The sequence below is a fragment of the Pundamilia nyererei genome, unplaced genomic scaffold (genome assembly GCF_000239375.1).
Source record: "Pundamilia nyererei isolate P.nyererei 1_Seehausen unplaced genomic scaffold, PunNye1.0 scaffold00343, whole genome shotgun sequence".
NCBI classification, from domain to species: domain Eukaryota; kingdom Metazoa; phylum Chordata; class Actinopteri; order Cichliformes; family Cichlidae; genus Pundamilia; species Pundamilia nyererei.
This window is the reverse complement of record NW_005187744.1, coordinates 305,811-319,287: the sequence shown is the minus strand read 5'-3', so window position 1 is coordinate 319,287 and position 13,477 is coordinate 305,811. Positions and strand designations below refer to the sequence as shown.

Sequence of the window (13,477 nt, the reverse complement as noted above, 5' to 3'; positions counted from 1 at the left end):
GTGGGGGAACTTGCACAATCGGTGGCTGACTAAATACTTTTTTGCCCCACTGTATATGGGAGGGAAATCTGTTTGTTTTGTGTGTCTGAAAGAAAAAAAATATTGGCTCATGTACTGGACTTTTTTAAATCACCAAATACAGATATGAGTATCAATTTCGAAATAAAAAGTTCTATATGTTGGGCTCGAATCATGGGTAATAACTTAGATCTGTGTCCGTCGCCTTCTTTGGCTCAAGATTTCGCTCCCAGCACAATAACCAGCTTGTCTGAGGTGAATGGACCGAACCACGTGCCAGCAGAGGAAGAGTGAAAGGTTTTGTGCACTGGGTGGAAGGCAGCAAGGCGGTGGAAGCACTCCTCTGCATTTAAAGCTCTTCCACTTCCTCTCTGTGCTTTTGTATTCTACCCAGGTAGGTTCAGCAGTCTGCTTCTCAAGGCCTCTTTAATGTATGCAGATAGCAGCGTTTATGTATGTGTGTGAGACAGAAGCAGAGAGAATAAGAGCAACAAAAGGGTATTACTCAGATAGAGGGGAGGTGGTTTATTTGTGCACTGTTCTTACTATATTCAATGGACAACAGCCAACTCTGGTTCTTTCTCACCGTGCCAGTCTTTATGGTGCCATAATAGAAAGGCTTCATCCTCCTAGCCTGTCCTCTTGTCAGATCCTTCCTGCTCCTGCACCCCCTCACATTTAAGCCCTCTCTGTCTCAGCCGTTCATTCAGATCTGTATTAGAACTCCATCTCTCTGCTTGAAAGACAGTATGGTAATGCTCTGGTCTTGGTCTTTGTGAGAAATACTAAGCTCTCACTGAGTTGACCTGGATTTCAATTGCTGAAGAAAGGTGATGCTGAACAGAATCTCGACTGGCCTGAGGCAACGGAAACCACAAGAAAAACGAAAATTTGAAATTGATCAGATCAGTCCATGGTTACCTCATTTATTACGAATGGGCGCCTCCTGGGTGAGGTGTTCCAGGCATGTCCCACCGGGAGGAGGCCCCGGGGCAGACCCAGGACACGCTGGAGAGATTATATCTCTCGGCTGGCCTGGGAACGCCTTGGTATTCCCCCGGACAAGCTGGAGGAGGTGGCTGGGGAGAGGGAGGTCTGGGCCTCTTTGCTTAGGCTGCTGCCCCCGCGACCCGACCCCGGACAAAGCGGATGACGATGGATGGATGGATGGATGGATAGTATTACGACTTTAAAGCTGGTAAAGACATTGAAACAATTAGCGGTTTAAGATGTGTAAGAAGAAGAAAGGAGAATATTTGATTGAAATTCATCAGGCAGACACAAACACAGCTCCATTCGGTGCTTAGGTTGCTAGTGTAAGAAGACAAATGTTTGCCAACACATTAGCCATTACAACATCCAAAGGCGATAATTCATCACAGCTGTTTGCCTGCCAAATTGGTTTGGAGTTCCATGATTTCCTATGTCCACAAAGATTGATACAGCTTTCGTTTCCCTACCCGAGAAAGCAACTAAACAGATGATTTGTCACTACCTCCAAGTGTTTTCCAGTCTAGCACAGCTTCAGTATTTGCAGAATCACACCGTTTGTCATTAGATTGTAAAAATCCTTTTCAAGCACCTGCGTCAGAAAATTCATATTCATATGAATGTGTTATGACCTGCTGTGGTGAAGTTTGATTAGGCTTGGGCACAAATAATATGATCAGGGTTAGGAAGCACCGAAACAAAACACAGCTTAGTTTGAGCAGAAAAATGATATAAAGGTTTGGAACAACAGCTGTTAAGATTATAACTCGTGAGCCCTTAAAGTGATACATCAGTTCAATGATCTTATCACATATGAACCAAAATGGAATGCATATATTCTAAGAAAATATGCACAGAATAAGGGAAGATAATGCTTTCTCTAAATGTATAAAACAGAGGTAACTGAGTAATCAGATTACTCACAACAAGTCACTATAAATGCCATCAACCTGCATGTATGAATAGATGCAAGAAACAGTGGAAACCAATAACCAGTGTTTTCTGAAAGCTTCTTTGCAACGCCCCTTGAACCCAGCTTCTCCATTTTGTGCTATTCATAGCATACCTAACTTACTCTCATAATGTATTGTCCTCTGTTCTGTAAAGATAAAGGGCATCTCTTTTCCCATAGACACGGGTGCTGATGCCAAGCTACTTCTGTCTTGGTGTCTTTTGAGAACCAGCCTATTTAAACAGCTTCACGCAGTAAAAGGTCAGGCAGTTTTTGGGGTGCAAAAGAAAAACTAAACACACCGTGTCAGTGGAAAAATGCCACTCATATGACATATAACTGTTTGTTTCTAACTTTAAAGCTACTGATGTAGAAAGTTCAGGGAGACTTCAGAATACATGTTTTGTGGTTTAAAGTGGTCAAAATACTTTCCCAAAACTGCCTTTGATTCAAACAAAACCATATCAACAATGCCCTTAGGTACTACAAGGGACAGGACCTCATTAATGGGTTTTGCAGTGATGAGCATCTCAACCTGGATGTTTAATGGATGTGGCTGAAGAGGGTCAGGCTACAGAGAACAACAGCAAGCTGTCTGGCAGCAGCCACTGTGATAACCTCTTGTTTACTAATCCCGGTACTCACATAGCACAGCCTCCCACACACGCATGTGGACCAGACAGGCATGCACGTGAAAGCAAACATACACACACACACACGCAGACGTGTGTGTGTACTCTGAAGTTGGCTTGAATATTTGTCACACGTGCATGGAGGCACACATCAAAGAAAATGAGTGGGTTAGATTTATGCAAAACACACAGCAGCCTAAACACAAAAACATGAAGTAAAATTGGGGGGGGGGGGAATCAAATGAGTAAGTGGGCAGATGGTTTCAGTGGTGACAGGAAAAGAAAATGAGATTAAACCAAAGTAATGGGGGAAGAGCATATGGAATTTTCCAGCAGAATGGGTGAAGAAAAATTGTGCTCTCCCGACATAGCTGGCAGTGCCCGCTGGATTCTTGATGATGCCACGCCAGTCTCATGCAGCTGCAGCCTGCCCAACTCTGTTTTCAGCTAACAGCCAGGAGCAGCACTGTTAGCAAGACATGGCAGCCCCCCTCCTCCTTCACATTCAAGCCATGGCCCAATAGAAGGCTCCAGGATATATTTAAAACAGAAGAATAGTGTTATTTATAAAGTTGGAGAGTCAGTTAATCTGGCTCAGAGGAGGTGCTGCTTTTAATAGGAAACAAAATGGAGAGGAAGATGGTTGAGGGCAGAGAGAGGGCAGCTGTGAGAGATTATGAGTAGGTGGGTCTGAACAGCATGAGTCATAAAGGTCTAAGCAGGCTAAAAGGGGGCACATTACAGGGCGAGTTTTTGAGTAATTCCTGATCTCATTAAGATTTATTATGCAAGTCTGGCTTCTTGGCATACATTTCTCACATGTGCTGCAGGCAAAAACCAGATGTTACTGTACACCTTTGGATGAAAGCTGTGCTTCCTACTAAGAGCTCCATGTTTGATAAGATCATTCAGGCAAAGCAGAACAACAACTGGGCAGGAGGGTAATTTTCCACAGTTCCTTCCTCCAAAATGGAAAATATAGGGTTGAATCTAGAGCCTAGTCAACCAGGCTATACCAGGCACACAATGTGACTGGGATTTGTCACATCGGCAAATTCTGGGGGAGGGTCGACCACAGGCAATCCGCATGCAATATCCCATTGTATATATATATAGAGAGAGATACTTAAAAAAACGACCGATTATAAATGTTATGCGGGTTAACACCAGAGGAGACCTGCACATTCCTTGCATTTGGCATTGGTGGCATTTCAGCACCGAGGGGCAGTGGACAGCTCCGCACTGATGTGTCATTAAAGCAGCCTCTCTCATGGGGGAGCACAAGGCAGAAAGTGTCGGGAGAAGGAGCGCATATCTGCCCGTATACTCGCATCGACATGCTGCTAATCAAGCTTTCGTTGCGGCGTTATCATCGTGACCATGGCAACAAGGGAAACAACTTATCTCGCCCGTTTTCTCTCCAGACAAACTGAGCTTGAGCATCCGCGCTTAGCACAGCACGGCGGACTATCCATTCCTTCACCCTTCACCAGAAGCGTGAACAACAATAGCATTTTAAGCGAGCAGCCGAAGTTCGCACAGCAGCTCACCGCAGCGGACAATCGAGGCGGAGTCCGGCAGGAGAGGCGGCGATCAATCCTTCTACAGGGCTAATTGTTATCTCCTGCTATACAGTACATCGCCCATGCTTAGGTGGGGAATTCTCCCCATTTCCCGGTGCATGAGTCACAGTGTGGTTACCGGCCACCCAGTGTGAAAGCCGAGCACTGTGGGTGCCGCGAAGGCTGCACAATGAAAGCCCAAAGTCATGCTGCTGCAGCGTGGGAACTGTCACTGGGCGATGAAGCAGTTTCTCTCACAGTGAGAACAGATTCACTACACTACACTATCCCTCCCCCGTGGGAGGAGACGACACGAATACACCCGGACACGAAGCGTAGAGGATCCGCGGCTCTGGCGAGCAGCCCTACCTGTCTCCAGGTGGAGAGAGATCCTCGCCTCGTTGATGTAAGGCGTGTCGCTCTTGGAGCGGACCCTCCGGATCGGTCTGCGGTCTACCTCCTCTTCCGGGGCCGCCGCCATGTTCCGCCAGCCGGGCAGCGTCCACTGGCGACCGGCGCGACTGCGAGAGATTCGGCGCCGCAGCAGCCACTCGTGCACCCGCGCGGGCAGGCGGTGTAGGAGGGGGGGCTATTGCAACTGTGCTGGAGGGGAGGAGGGGGGAAGAGAGAGACAGAGAGGGAGAGAAAGATTGGATCCTTGATGAGCTACTGTTCCAGTAAGTGAGCGCCACCTGCTCAAGTTCCGACTCCACCTTGGCCAATGAAAAGCAATAGACTGCACTGTCCTCAAACACATAATTTTAACGGTCACATGTTGTCTGGAGTTATCGACTCTTACAATAAAAGACGAGAAATTCAACAACAAAAACGTTGGTCACAGATTGCAAATGACATTCCCATAATAGAAAAATCCATTGTTACGATCCTCGTGTGTGTCTCATTGATGTGTCATCAATTATAAAGTGCTGAGAAATGTTTGGATACTGCTATGACCAATTATGGAACCACTCTTTATGCTAGAGCCTTATTACAAGGCAGTGCTGGCCCAGTAATATAATATGAAAATGACTGGTGACTTGTCCAAGGTGTACCCTGGGCAGGTGGATGGAAAGAAGCATACAGCAGACCTTATGCACGTTTGACAAGTTGAACAGGCTGCTGTCATGCTGACGAAGCCAGGCTTTTTCGAATGACCAATTTTAATAGAAAAATAATTGTCAATGATGTAGAAAAACAAAACCACCTGGTTTCAGCTTTTCAAATAGAATTTGCAATATATGTACATATACCCCATTTTTAATAAAATACAGAAATTGAAAATAATAAATAATTATAAATAAATACATAAAGAATAATTCAACACAATTGATCTAAATTTTAAAAAGGATATTAATAAGGCACTTTAATTAAAAAAATGCTGTTTGTATATTTTTTTGTTTTTTGTAAACTGTAAATGAATCAAGTTTGGGCAAAACAAGACATTTGAAGATGCTAATATATAGTTTGGGAACCAGATTTAACTACAATTGATAAATTCTTGATTCATAGATCAGTTGTCCTGGTAAATAAATGCTACCCAATTGATAAATAAAAGAAATATATTTTTGCAGTTCTAAATAATGGAATATTAAATAATGGCTGCTATGTTTTATAGGCTAAAGAAGTCAAATTTCAAATAGATCATTACGTAAAGAAAATGACTTACAGAGCTGGCTTTTTTAAACATGAACACGTTTGTTAAAAAAAAAGTAAATGTGCTGCATTTGCATTAAAAGCAAAAACAAAATAAATAAAATCTTTACATCAGCTTGGATTATGGGATGCATGGACTGTATATGACCAATATATCATTATCCAATAAACCAGTCTTTTAACTCTACAAAATACAGTAGTAGTACAATGGAGAGAGACTTCAGCAGAAGGGATTTAACTAATCTGCTTTGCCTCTTTTTATTTGTGTTATGAACAGTGTTGGTCAAGTTACTTAAGGAAAATAATCAGTAACTAATTACTGATTACTTCCCCAAAAAGTAATCAATTACTTAGTTACTTAGTTACTTTTTAAAAACATGATTTTTACAACCTGAAGAGGTGATAAAGCACAGATCTTTCAGCCCAATTCTACTTTTTCTGCATAATCCATCATACAAAATGTAATCAAATGGAAAAGTCTCTTTTTTTAACTTGTTTTATCAGTTTTAATCTTTTAACTTTATGCATCAAGCAAAAATTTAATTATATGCAACATTCTCTGACTTGAATAAATTAGTTTAACATTTAAACCTATTTTCTGCACATTCCAGCACATAAAATAAAATACCTGTAAAGCAGGAGTAGGGGAGGCGGAGGTTTACCCTGGTGCAGGTGTGCCGCGGTCAGTTGAAGAATCCGCGAGTTTCTCTGTGAGTTTCCCATTACATCGTTGGGCTTGCTCAGAAGTTTAGGGGTTTTTTTTCGTTGTAAAAAGAAGTTTTCTTCCCACGCACAGCGGACGCTAAACTCAAAGTAAGGTCAGTACTTCCACGCTTTAAACGCTGCACGCTCATACTCTCTCCCACAATCGATATGTGATCCATTGTTGATCTGCACACAGCTGTTGTCACTAACAGCGCACTCGCTTACGTCACTGTCGTGAGACATTCTCGCAAAAAAATCACGGTTTTAGTAACGCAGTAACGCAGCGTTCCTACGGGAAAGTAACGGTAATCTAATTACCGATTTTGCAATAGTAATCCCTTACTTTACTCGTTACTTGAAAAAAGTAATCAGATTACAGTAACGCGTTACTGCCCATCTCTGGTTATGAATGATATTAATTGACTGCTATAACACTGCAGTTCCATCCATCCATCCATAATCACACAGGATTCATAATGTTAACTATTATTGTATATCACTGCTTTGGTATTCTGCTTAATATTCTTATAATTCTACTAATTCATTGGTGACCTCTAGTGGAGATGACTGTAAACAGATTCACTGAGTTCACAATCACTATACCAACAATAAGGTGTTTAAATGTAGTTCTTTTAAAGCACAAACTGAGTACAACTTAGTCCACTCTTTTTTAGGGCCATACTGATGTGTGGATAACAGTTGACAGGGCCTACAGTATGTGGTACTTATACATGCTACACAGTTTTTGAGGGACACACTCACCAGCCACTTTGTTAGATTCACCTGTTCAGTTGCTTGTTAATGCAAATATCTCTTTAGCCAATCACATGGCACTAACTAAATGCATTTAGACATATAGACAGGGTCAAGATGACTTGTTACAGTTCAGAATAGGGAAGAAATGTGATTGAATTGACTTTGAACACAGCATGATTGTTGGCACCAGGCAGGTCTGTTTGTTTCAGAAACTGCAGGTCTGCTGGGATTTTCCTGCATAAACATCTCTAGTGTTTACACAAAACAGTTTAAAAGAGAAAAAACATCCAGAGAGCAGCAGTTCTCTAGGTTCAAATTCCTTCTTGATGCCAGAGGTCTGAACAGAATCAAATGTTTGATCATGTGGAGATTATAAACTGAAGTACAGCACCAGAGGTTACATTTTCTACCCACAGTAAAACATCTCTTGAAGCCAAATACAAACAAACAAACAAAAATATTTGTTCAAATTGGTACACATTACACTTTGTATTTAGATTTCATCACATCTCATTGTAAGTGCATGAATGCATTAATATGGAGTTAGCCAGTAACATGTATAACAGTTTTCCCTTTTCTTGGAAGGCTTTCTACAGGATTTTGGAATGTGTCTGTGGGAATTTTTGCCCATTTATCCAGAAAAACATTTGTGAGATGAAACTCTGAGGCTGGTTCCCAGGGGCCGTTCCAGGTCATCCCAAAGGTGTTTGATGGTGTTGAAGCTGAGATTCTGTGCGGGCCAGTCAACTTCCACCACATTAAACCCATCCTTTATGTACCTTGCTTTGTGCACTGGGGCACAGTCAGCTTTATCTCTGCAAAATAGGAAGCATGGAATTATACAAAATGTCTTGGTCAGACAAGAGATTTCCCTCACTGCAAATAAGGGGCCGGAGACTACTCTAGAAATAATCATATAACTTTATTAAATGATTAGGCAGTGTAGCTGAATATCTTTGTCCAGTGTGTGAACACCCGTTCAATGCAAAAACAAGTGTAGTACAAATGCTCCCTCTGCTGGACAAGTGGATTAAATGGGTTGCTGTTAACCTCGCTGAGTTCCCTGACAGGTTCATGTCCTCACAGCGAAGCCAATCCAGTGCAGTTGCTGAGCCGAAGTAGAGGAAAAGACGCCTTCCCACTTCCTTAAAGCCCCAGCTAATTGTCCAAGCTCCGGTCTGCCAGGTAGTTAGTGTTGCGAAACCGTGTGTCTGACAGACAAACTCAGTTCATCGATGAACACAGACAAAGACGTGCTATGCTGGCCTCACAAGCTAATGTTATGCTAGCTGTTGTTTCCTTGGTTACCAGCGCTAGCTTCTATGTTGTTAGCTTAGCCACCTAGCATACATGGTCAGCTATCAGTCTGTGCTCGAGTACACACCTTGATCGGTTAGTTAGGATAAACAATACCGTATCATTTGTTTCGCAACCTAAGTAAGTAGTATTGTGAATAATGAGCAGTGTTAAGGAAGCAGGAGGTGCATGTTTGTGTTGTGATAAATATGACCTTTGACTTAAGTAAAGCTACAATGACCTTTCAGCTAACAAAAGTGACAGCAGTGAAAAATGGTTCAGATACAACTAATGCTCAACCAATAAAAACGAGACAGTATAACACCACAGACGACAAACTTTTTAGTTTGCATGGGCAGTATAAACATATTCATAATGCATGTGTATTTTATACAGTTTCCAGTGACTAAAAACAAGTAAATTTCTTAGTTTATTATTATAGGTAAAATAACATTAAATACATGGTTTCTTCTAAATATGTGGATTTTCGGATATCTTTCTTAGCGCTCATATCCTATGTCAATGTCACACTTTTTTTTAGTAGCACAGATAATTCTACCTTAAAATGCAGTGATAGTGTCCATAAAGGAAAATGTTCCTGTTAACGTAACATCATTTATATTTGGCCATAATTACTTCCATGGTAACAGCACGTCTGCACCAAAAATACTGCGCATGTTTCTTGAAGTGACATCACTAAGAGTAAATAGTGTGGTATGAGGAAAAAGTACACAGATGGTGGTGAGTTTACACTTTGCCTTACAGCATTTTTCTTTTTTGCTAAATATTCCTTCTGTAATCTACTCTGTTTAGCGTGATGGTCAAATAACACAGGGAAAATGTTTTTTTAATTATATGGTTACTGTGGTTGTGTGGTAGATCGAGTGATTACAGTGAACAGAACAAATGTGTTGATAGCTAAGAGTATGGGTATGAGCTTTGTAAGACTTGACACATGTATGCTATGAAATACAAATTTCTGTGTTTGTCTTTGATGATAAATAGTACAATTTTAATCAAGAGAGTCAATAATTTCTATGGACTGACCCAGACAAAGCGTCACTTTAACAGTACCTTTGTTTCAAAGGCATTTCAGGATTGATCAATAAATCCATTAGACTGGAGCACAAAATAACGTCTGCTGCACGAGACAAAACTTTCATATGTTTGTTTTAACAAACTCAATTTGTTAAACTTTGGCTTACTAGTTGAAGGAGTATCAGATATAAAGCCATAGAGTCAGCTATAAATAGTGACAGGGTCTTGTCTTTCTTCCCCAGTTGCAATAACCTAATGATTGTGCGCCAGTTTACCTGCAGAGCTGTTTTATTTGCTCACTTGAGAAAACCTGGGGGCAGACAAGCCATGGCTAGACCAAGCTCAGGTAAAATTGATTATTTACAGTCTCTGCCACAAATCTGTTAGCAACAACTGTCTTAGCATTTCACTGCCTCGCTGTGTTTATGTGCAGATCTGGCAGCATTCAGGGAGATTTTCTCCAAAGCCAAGAATATCGCCATCATCACTGGAGCAGGGGTGAGTGCGGAGAGCGGAGTTCCTACTTTCAGAGGAGCGGGAGGCTACTGGAGAAAATGGGAAGCACAGGTATACACCTACAGCTGTTGGTCCACTACAACCAGCTCTCATGCTTTGTTTTGAGTTTTTAAAAATATTTCAGAGAGAATCATAGGTCATGATAAAAATCTAATTGCACAATTCAAAACTGTTAGGAACTGGCCTCGCCTGAGGCCTTTGCCAGAAATCCCTCACGTGTTTGGGAGTTCTACCACTACCGGCGTGAGGTCATGCTCACAAAAGATCCCAATCCCGCTCACCTGGCCATCGCTGAGTGTGAGGAGCGTCTGAGCAAACAAGGGCGCAAGGTCACCGTCATCACGCAGAACATCGACGAGCTCCACCACCGAGCTGGATCCAAAAACATCCTGGAGATCCACGGTGAGCAAAGATGTCTGATGCGGGCAAACAAACTTTTCTGTATGATAATTGTTGGTTCATATTTTGTTTTTGTTTTTTTGTTGAAATACAGGAAGTCTGTTTAAAACACGTTGCATGACCTGTGGCCATGAAGCAGCCAACTACAAGAGCCCTATTTGCGCTGCCCTCGAGGGCAAAGGGTAAGAGCGTCATCCGGTGCAGTTTGGTATATTGGACTGTGTTTTCCCAACAGTGTGAAAATGTGTTATAAGAGATATCGATCGCAGTCATTTGCGCCCCAAATGCCAGAGAAAGCGGGCTGTTTCAGTCAGTCAAATGTCAGTGAGCTAAATAACGCCTGATGACACGGTGAAAAAGGAAAATATGTGACACAAATCAAATGTCACTTTAGAAACCGCCGTGCCACTTACCTGACATTTAAAATGGACGATGTTGATAGCTGACAAATATTCCTGTGGTGAATTCAGTCTCAGCTGCAGAGTGGATGAAGTCACGCGCTGAAATTCAGAATGAATAGCAGAACCGATCATGTCATGTTGAAACGTATCTGTACTGACTGTGCTGTTAGCGATTCAGATTAATTTAATTTTCTTTCCTATTGCTACTGCTCAAGGTGTGGAGACATACTGGTGTGCTTTATCACAGCACTGCAAATGGTCAATGAAAAAAAACAACAACTAAAGAACTGAAAATATCATTTTGAGTTTAGATGTTTTTCTAGTCAAAAGTATCAAAATTGTTTTAAAAAATATTGTCAGAAATTCTTGAGCCATCCTTATTTCTTCACATTTTGTTTCCAAGGAGCCAGACTTTCTTGTAACTTTATAAACTGCTCTTGAGAAATACTTCTCTGGGCTTTCTGGAGGTCTTTCTGTCATTGTCAGTCCAGTTCATGTACTTGACCAATTTCAGAGGAATGTTTTGTTTGTTCAGCCACTTAACACTGACCTTTTAATCATTCGAGCATAAAAAAAATGGCTAACTCAAGGGATGAACCTGTGTTGTGTCTACACATAAACAAGTTTAATTTGTATCTTTGGGCAATTTGTTGCTAGCAGCCTGCTGCAAAAACACATAATTTGTCCACTTTTCCGTAGTCGATTCTAAAGGAAATGCGAGCACAGTTTGACAAGGATAAAAGTTGTATTTTTACAGCAAAAAAATAAAAATCCCAAAAAGCTAATATCTGAAAACTTGAATCTAAATCAAATAAACAACAAATCCCACTAAGATTAAGAGGCTGTGGAATGCTTTCGTGCTCACAGAAACGCTCATAACAAGCAACCAGCTTTAAGCCAACATATTAGAACCACTCATCCAACGACATCAACGACACAGCCCTGCAATCACTTGGGTCACATGCATCCTAAAAAATAGACAAAGAATGGTCAAACAGATTCACATGGAAGAAGGCACAAGTGTGTGAGGTTGTTGAGTTTTACCAGGATTTCAATTACATATCAGTAAAAGCGTACTTTATGGTCCTGCGATTGTCTGTCTCTCTGCTTATACGTTTCTATTCGGACAAGGGGGAAGAGCAGTTTATGCTCGCCTCAAAAAGGTTCGCATGCAGCTCTCCAAGATCCTGATTCTTAGTCGTTGTAAGCAGCCAACTCAGAGGCAACTCCTCCAGAAAGGAAAAGTGACCTGTTCCATGATTGAAATCAATGATCTGATTAGAAGCAGGGGTGTAACAGATCACAGAACTCCTGCTTCTAATCAGATCATGGATTTTAATCATGGAGCAGGTCACTTTTTCTTATCATCAAAATATAACTTTGCTTTTGATTAAAAAAAAAAAAAGAATTTAAGATAACTCTTTATCACCATTGCACAGTCATACCTTGTATAATAGTACAACGAAATTGGAAACTGTCCCACGTTGGCACTGGGCACAACTAAACACAACACCCAACAAATTTAAAGTGGATTTTCTATTCGGACACTCCATGGCCACAGTCTCAGTGGTGCAATCACTGTAGGTCTTTGAGTCTTTAATGCAGTACATCTGTGAGGGCAGTGCTATACCTGAAAGTCAGTGTACCTGAGGCTCAGGTTCAGTTCAATTTTATTTATATAATGCCAAATGGGGGTGTGGCTGTGGCTCAGGAGGTAGAGTAGACCATCTACTGATTGAAAGGTTGGTCGTTCAATGATGTCAAATATCCTTGGGCAAGATACTAACCCCAAATTGCTCTCCGATGCATCCATCAGAGTGTGAATGTGTGTGAACGTTATCTAGTAAGCGCTAAAAGCATAGGAGAAAGTGCTTATGTGAATGGGTGTAAATGGATAATTGTGGGATGTCTAGAAGAGTAGAATCAGTATATAAGAATCAGTCCATTTACCATTTAAATAACAACAACAGTCACCAAACGTACAATAACCATTGTCTCACTTGGCAACAGTGGGAAGGAAATAACTCCCTTTTAACTGGAAGAAACTTCTGGCAGAACCAGACTCAGTGAGGAGCAGGAATCTGCCCTGACTAGTTGGGGTGATGGGAGGAAGACAGGATAAAGACAGGTCGCCAAAGACAAATTATGAGTCACACAAAGCTACTTTAGCAATATTCAGTAAGAATATGAAGTGAAAACTGAGCATAGACTCTTCATTTCTTTATCTGTGCCTAAAAAATTATTTCTTTGAAATAAAGGTTATAGCCCCAATTTTCCAATTTTCTCCAAAGTCTGTTGAGAGTTTTTTTTTTTTTTCAACTTGCTGGAATTAGTTTTTTCAAGTGAATGGGTAACAGTTACACCTGTAGCCCTGTGTCTGACCATGTCTGAGAAATATTAGGTGCATTTAGAAGTGGTTCACTTGGTAGTGGCAACTACAGTGGGGCAAAAAAGTATTTACTCAGCCACCGATTGTGCAAGTTCCCCCACTTAAAATGATGACAGAGGTCAGTAATTTGCACCAGAGGTACACTTCAACTGTGAGAGACAGAATGTGAA

At 41.3% G+C, this 13,477-nt stretch overlaps 2 protein-coding genes across 6 annotated transcripts in view; one reads left to right on the top strand and one right to left on the bottom strand.

Annotated features, from left to right (window-relative positions):
• phactr1 (phosphatase and actin regulator 1) overlaps window positions 1-5,030 on the bottom strand; it is a 46,095-nt gene extending 41,065 nt beyond the window's left edge. The window contains exon 1 of the mRNA XM_005752068.2: window positions 4,524-5,030. Coding sequence (XP_005752125.1) covers window positions 4,524-4,635 — 112 coding nt within the window. The 5' untranslated portion in view covers window positions 4,636-5,030. The remainder of the gene's footprint in view (window positions 1-4,523) is intronic.
• Window positions 5,031-8,330: 3,300 nt separating this feature from the next.
• The window catches only part of sirt5 (sirtuin 5), an 8,756-nt gene continuing 3,609 nt past the window's right edge, over window positions 8,331-13,477 (top strand). Inside the window, exons 1-5 of one of the 5 annotated variants that reach the window (XM_005752066.2) lie at window positions 8,331-8,453; window positions 9,873-9,948; window positions 10,036-10,169; window positions 10,295-10,520; window positions 10,612-10,699. In XM_005752066.2, the coding sequence (XP_005752123.1) occupies window positions 9,930-9,948; window positions 10,036-10,169; window positions 10,295-10,520; window positions 10,612-10,699 (467 nt within the window). In that variant the 5' untranslated portion in view covers window positions 8,331-8,453; window positions 9,873-9,929. Of the gene's footprint in view, window positions 8,454-8,607; window positions 8,706-9,184; window positions 9,306-9,844; window positions 9,949-10,035; window positions 10,170-10,294; window positions 10,521-10,611; window positions 10,700-13,477 lie in introns of those variants that run through there. The other 4 variants (XM_005752063.2, XM_005752064.2, XM_005752065.2 and 1 more) reach the window with 4 other exon arrangements.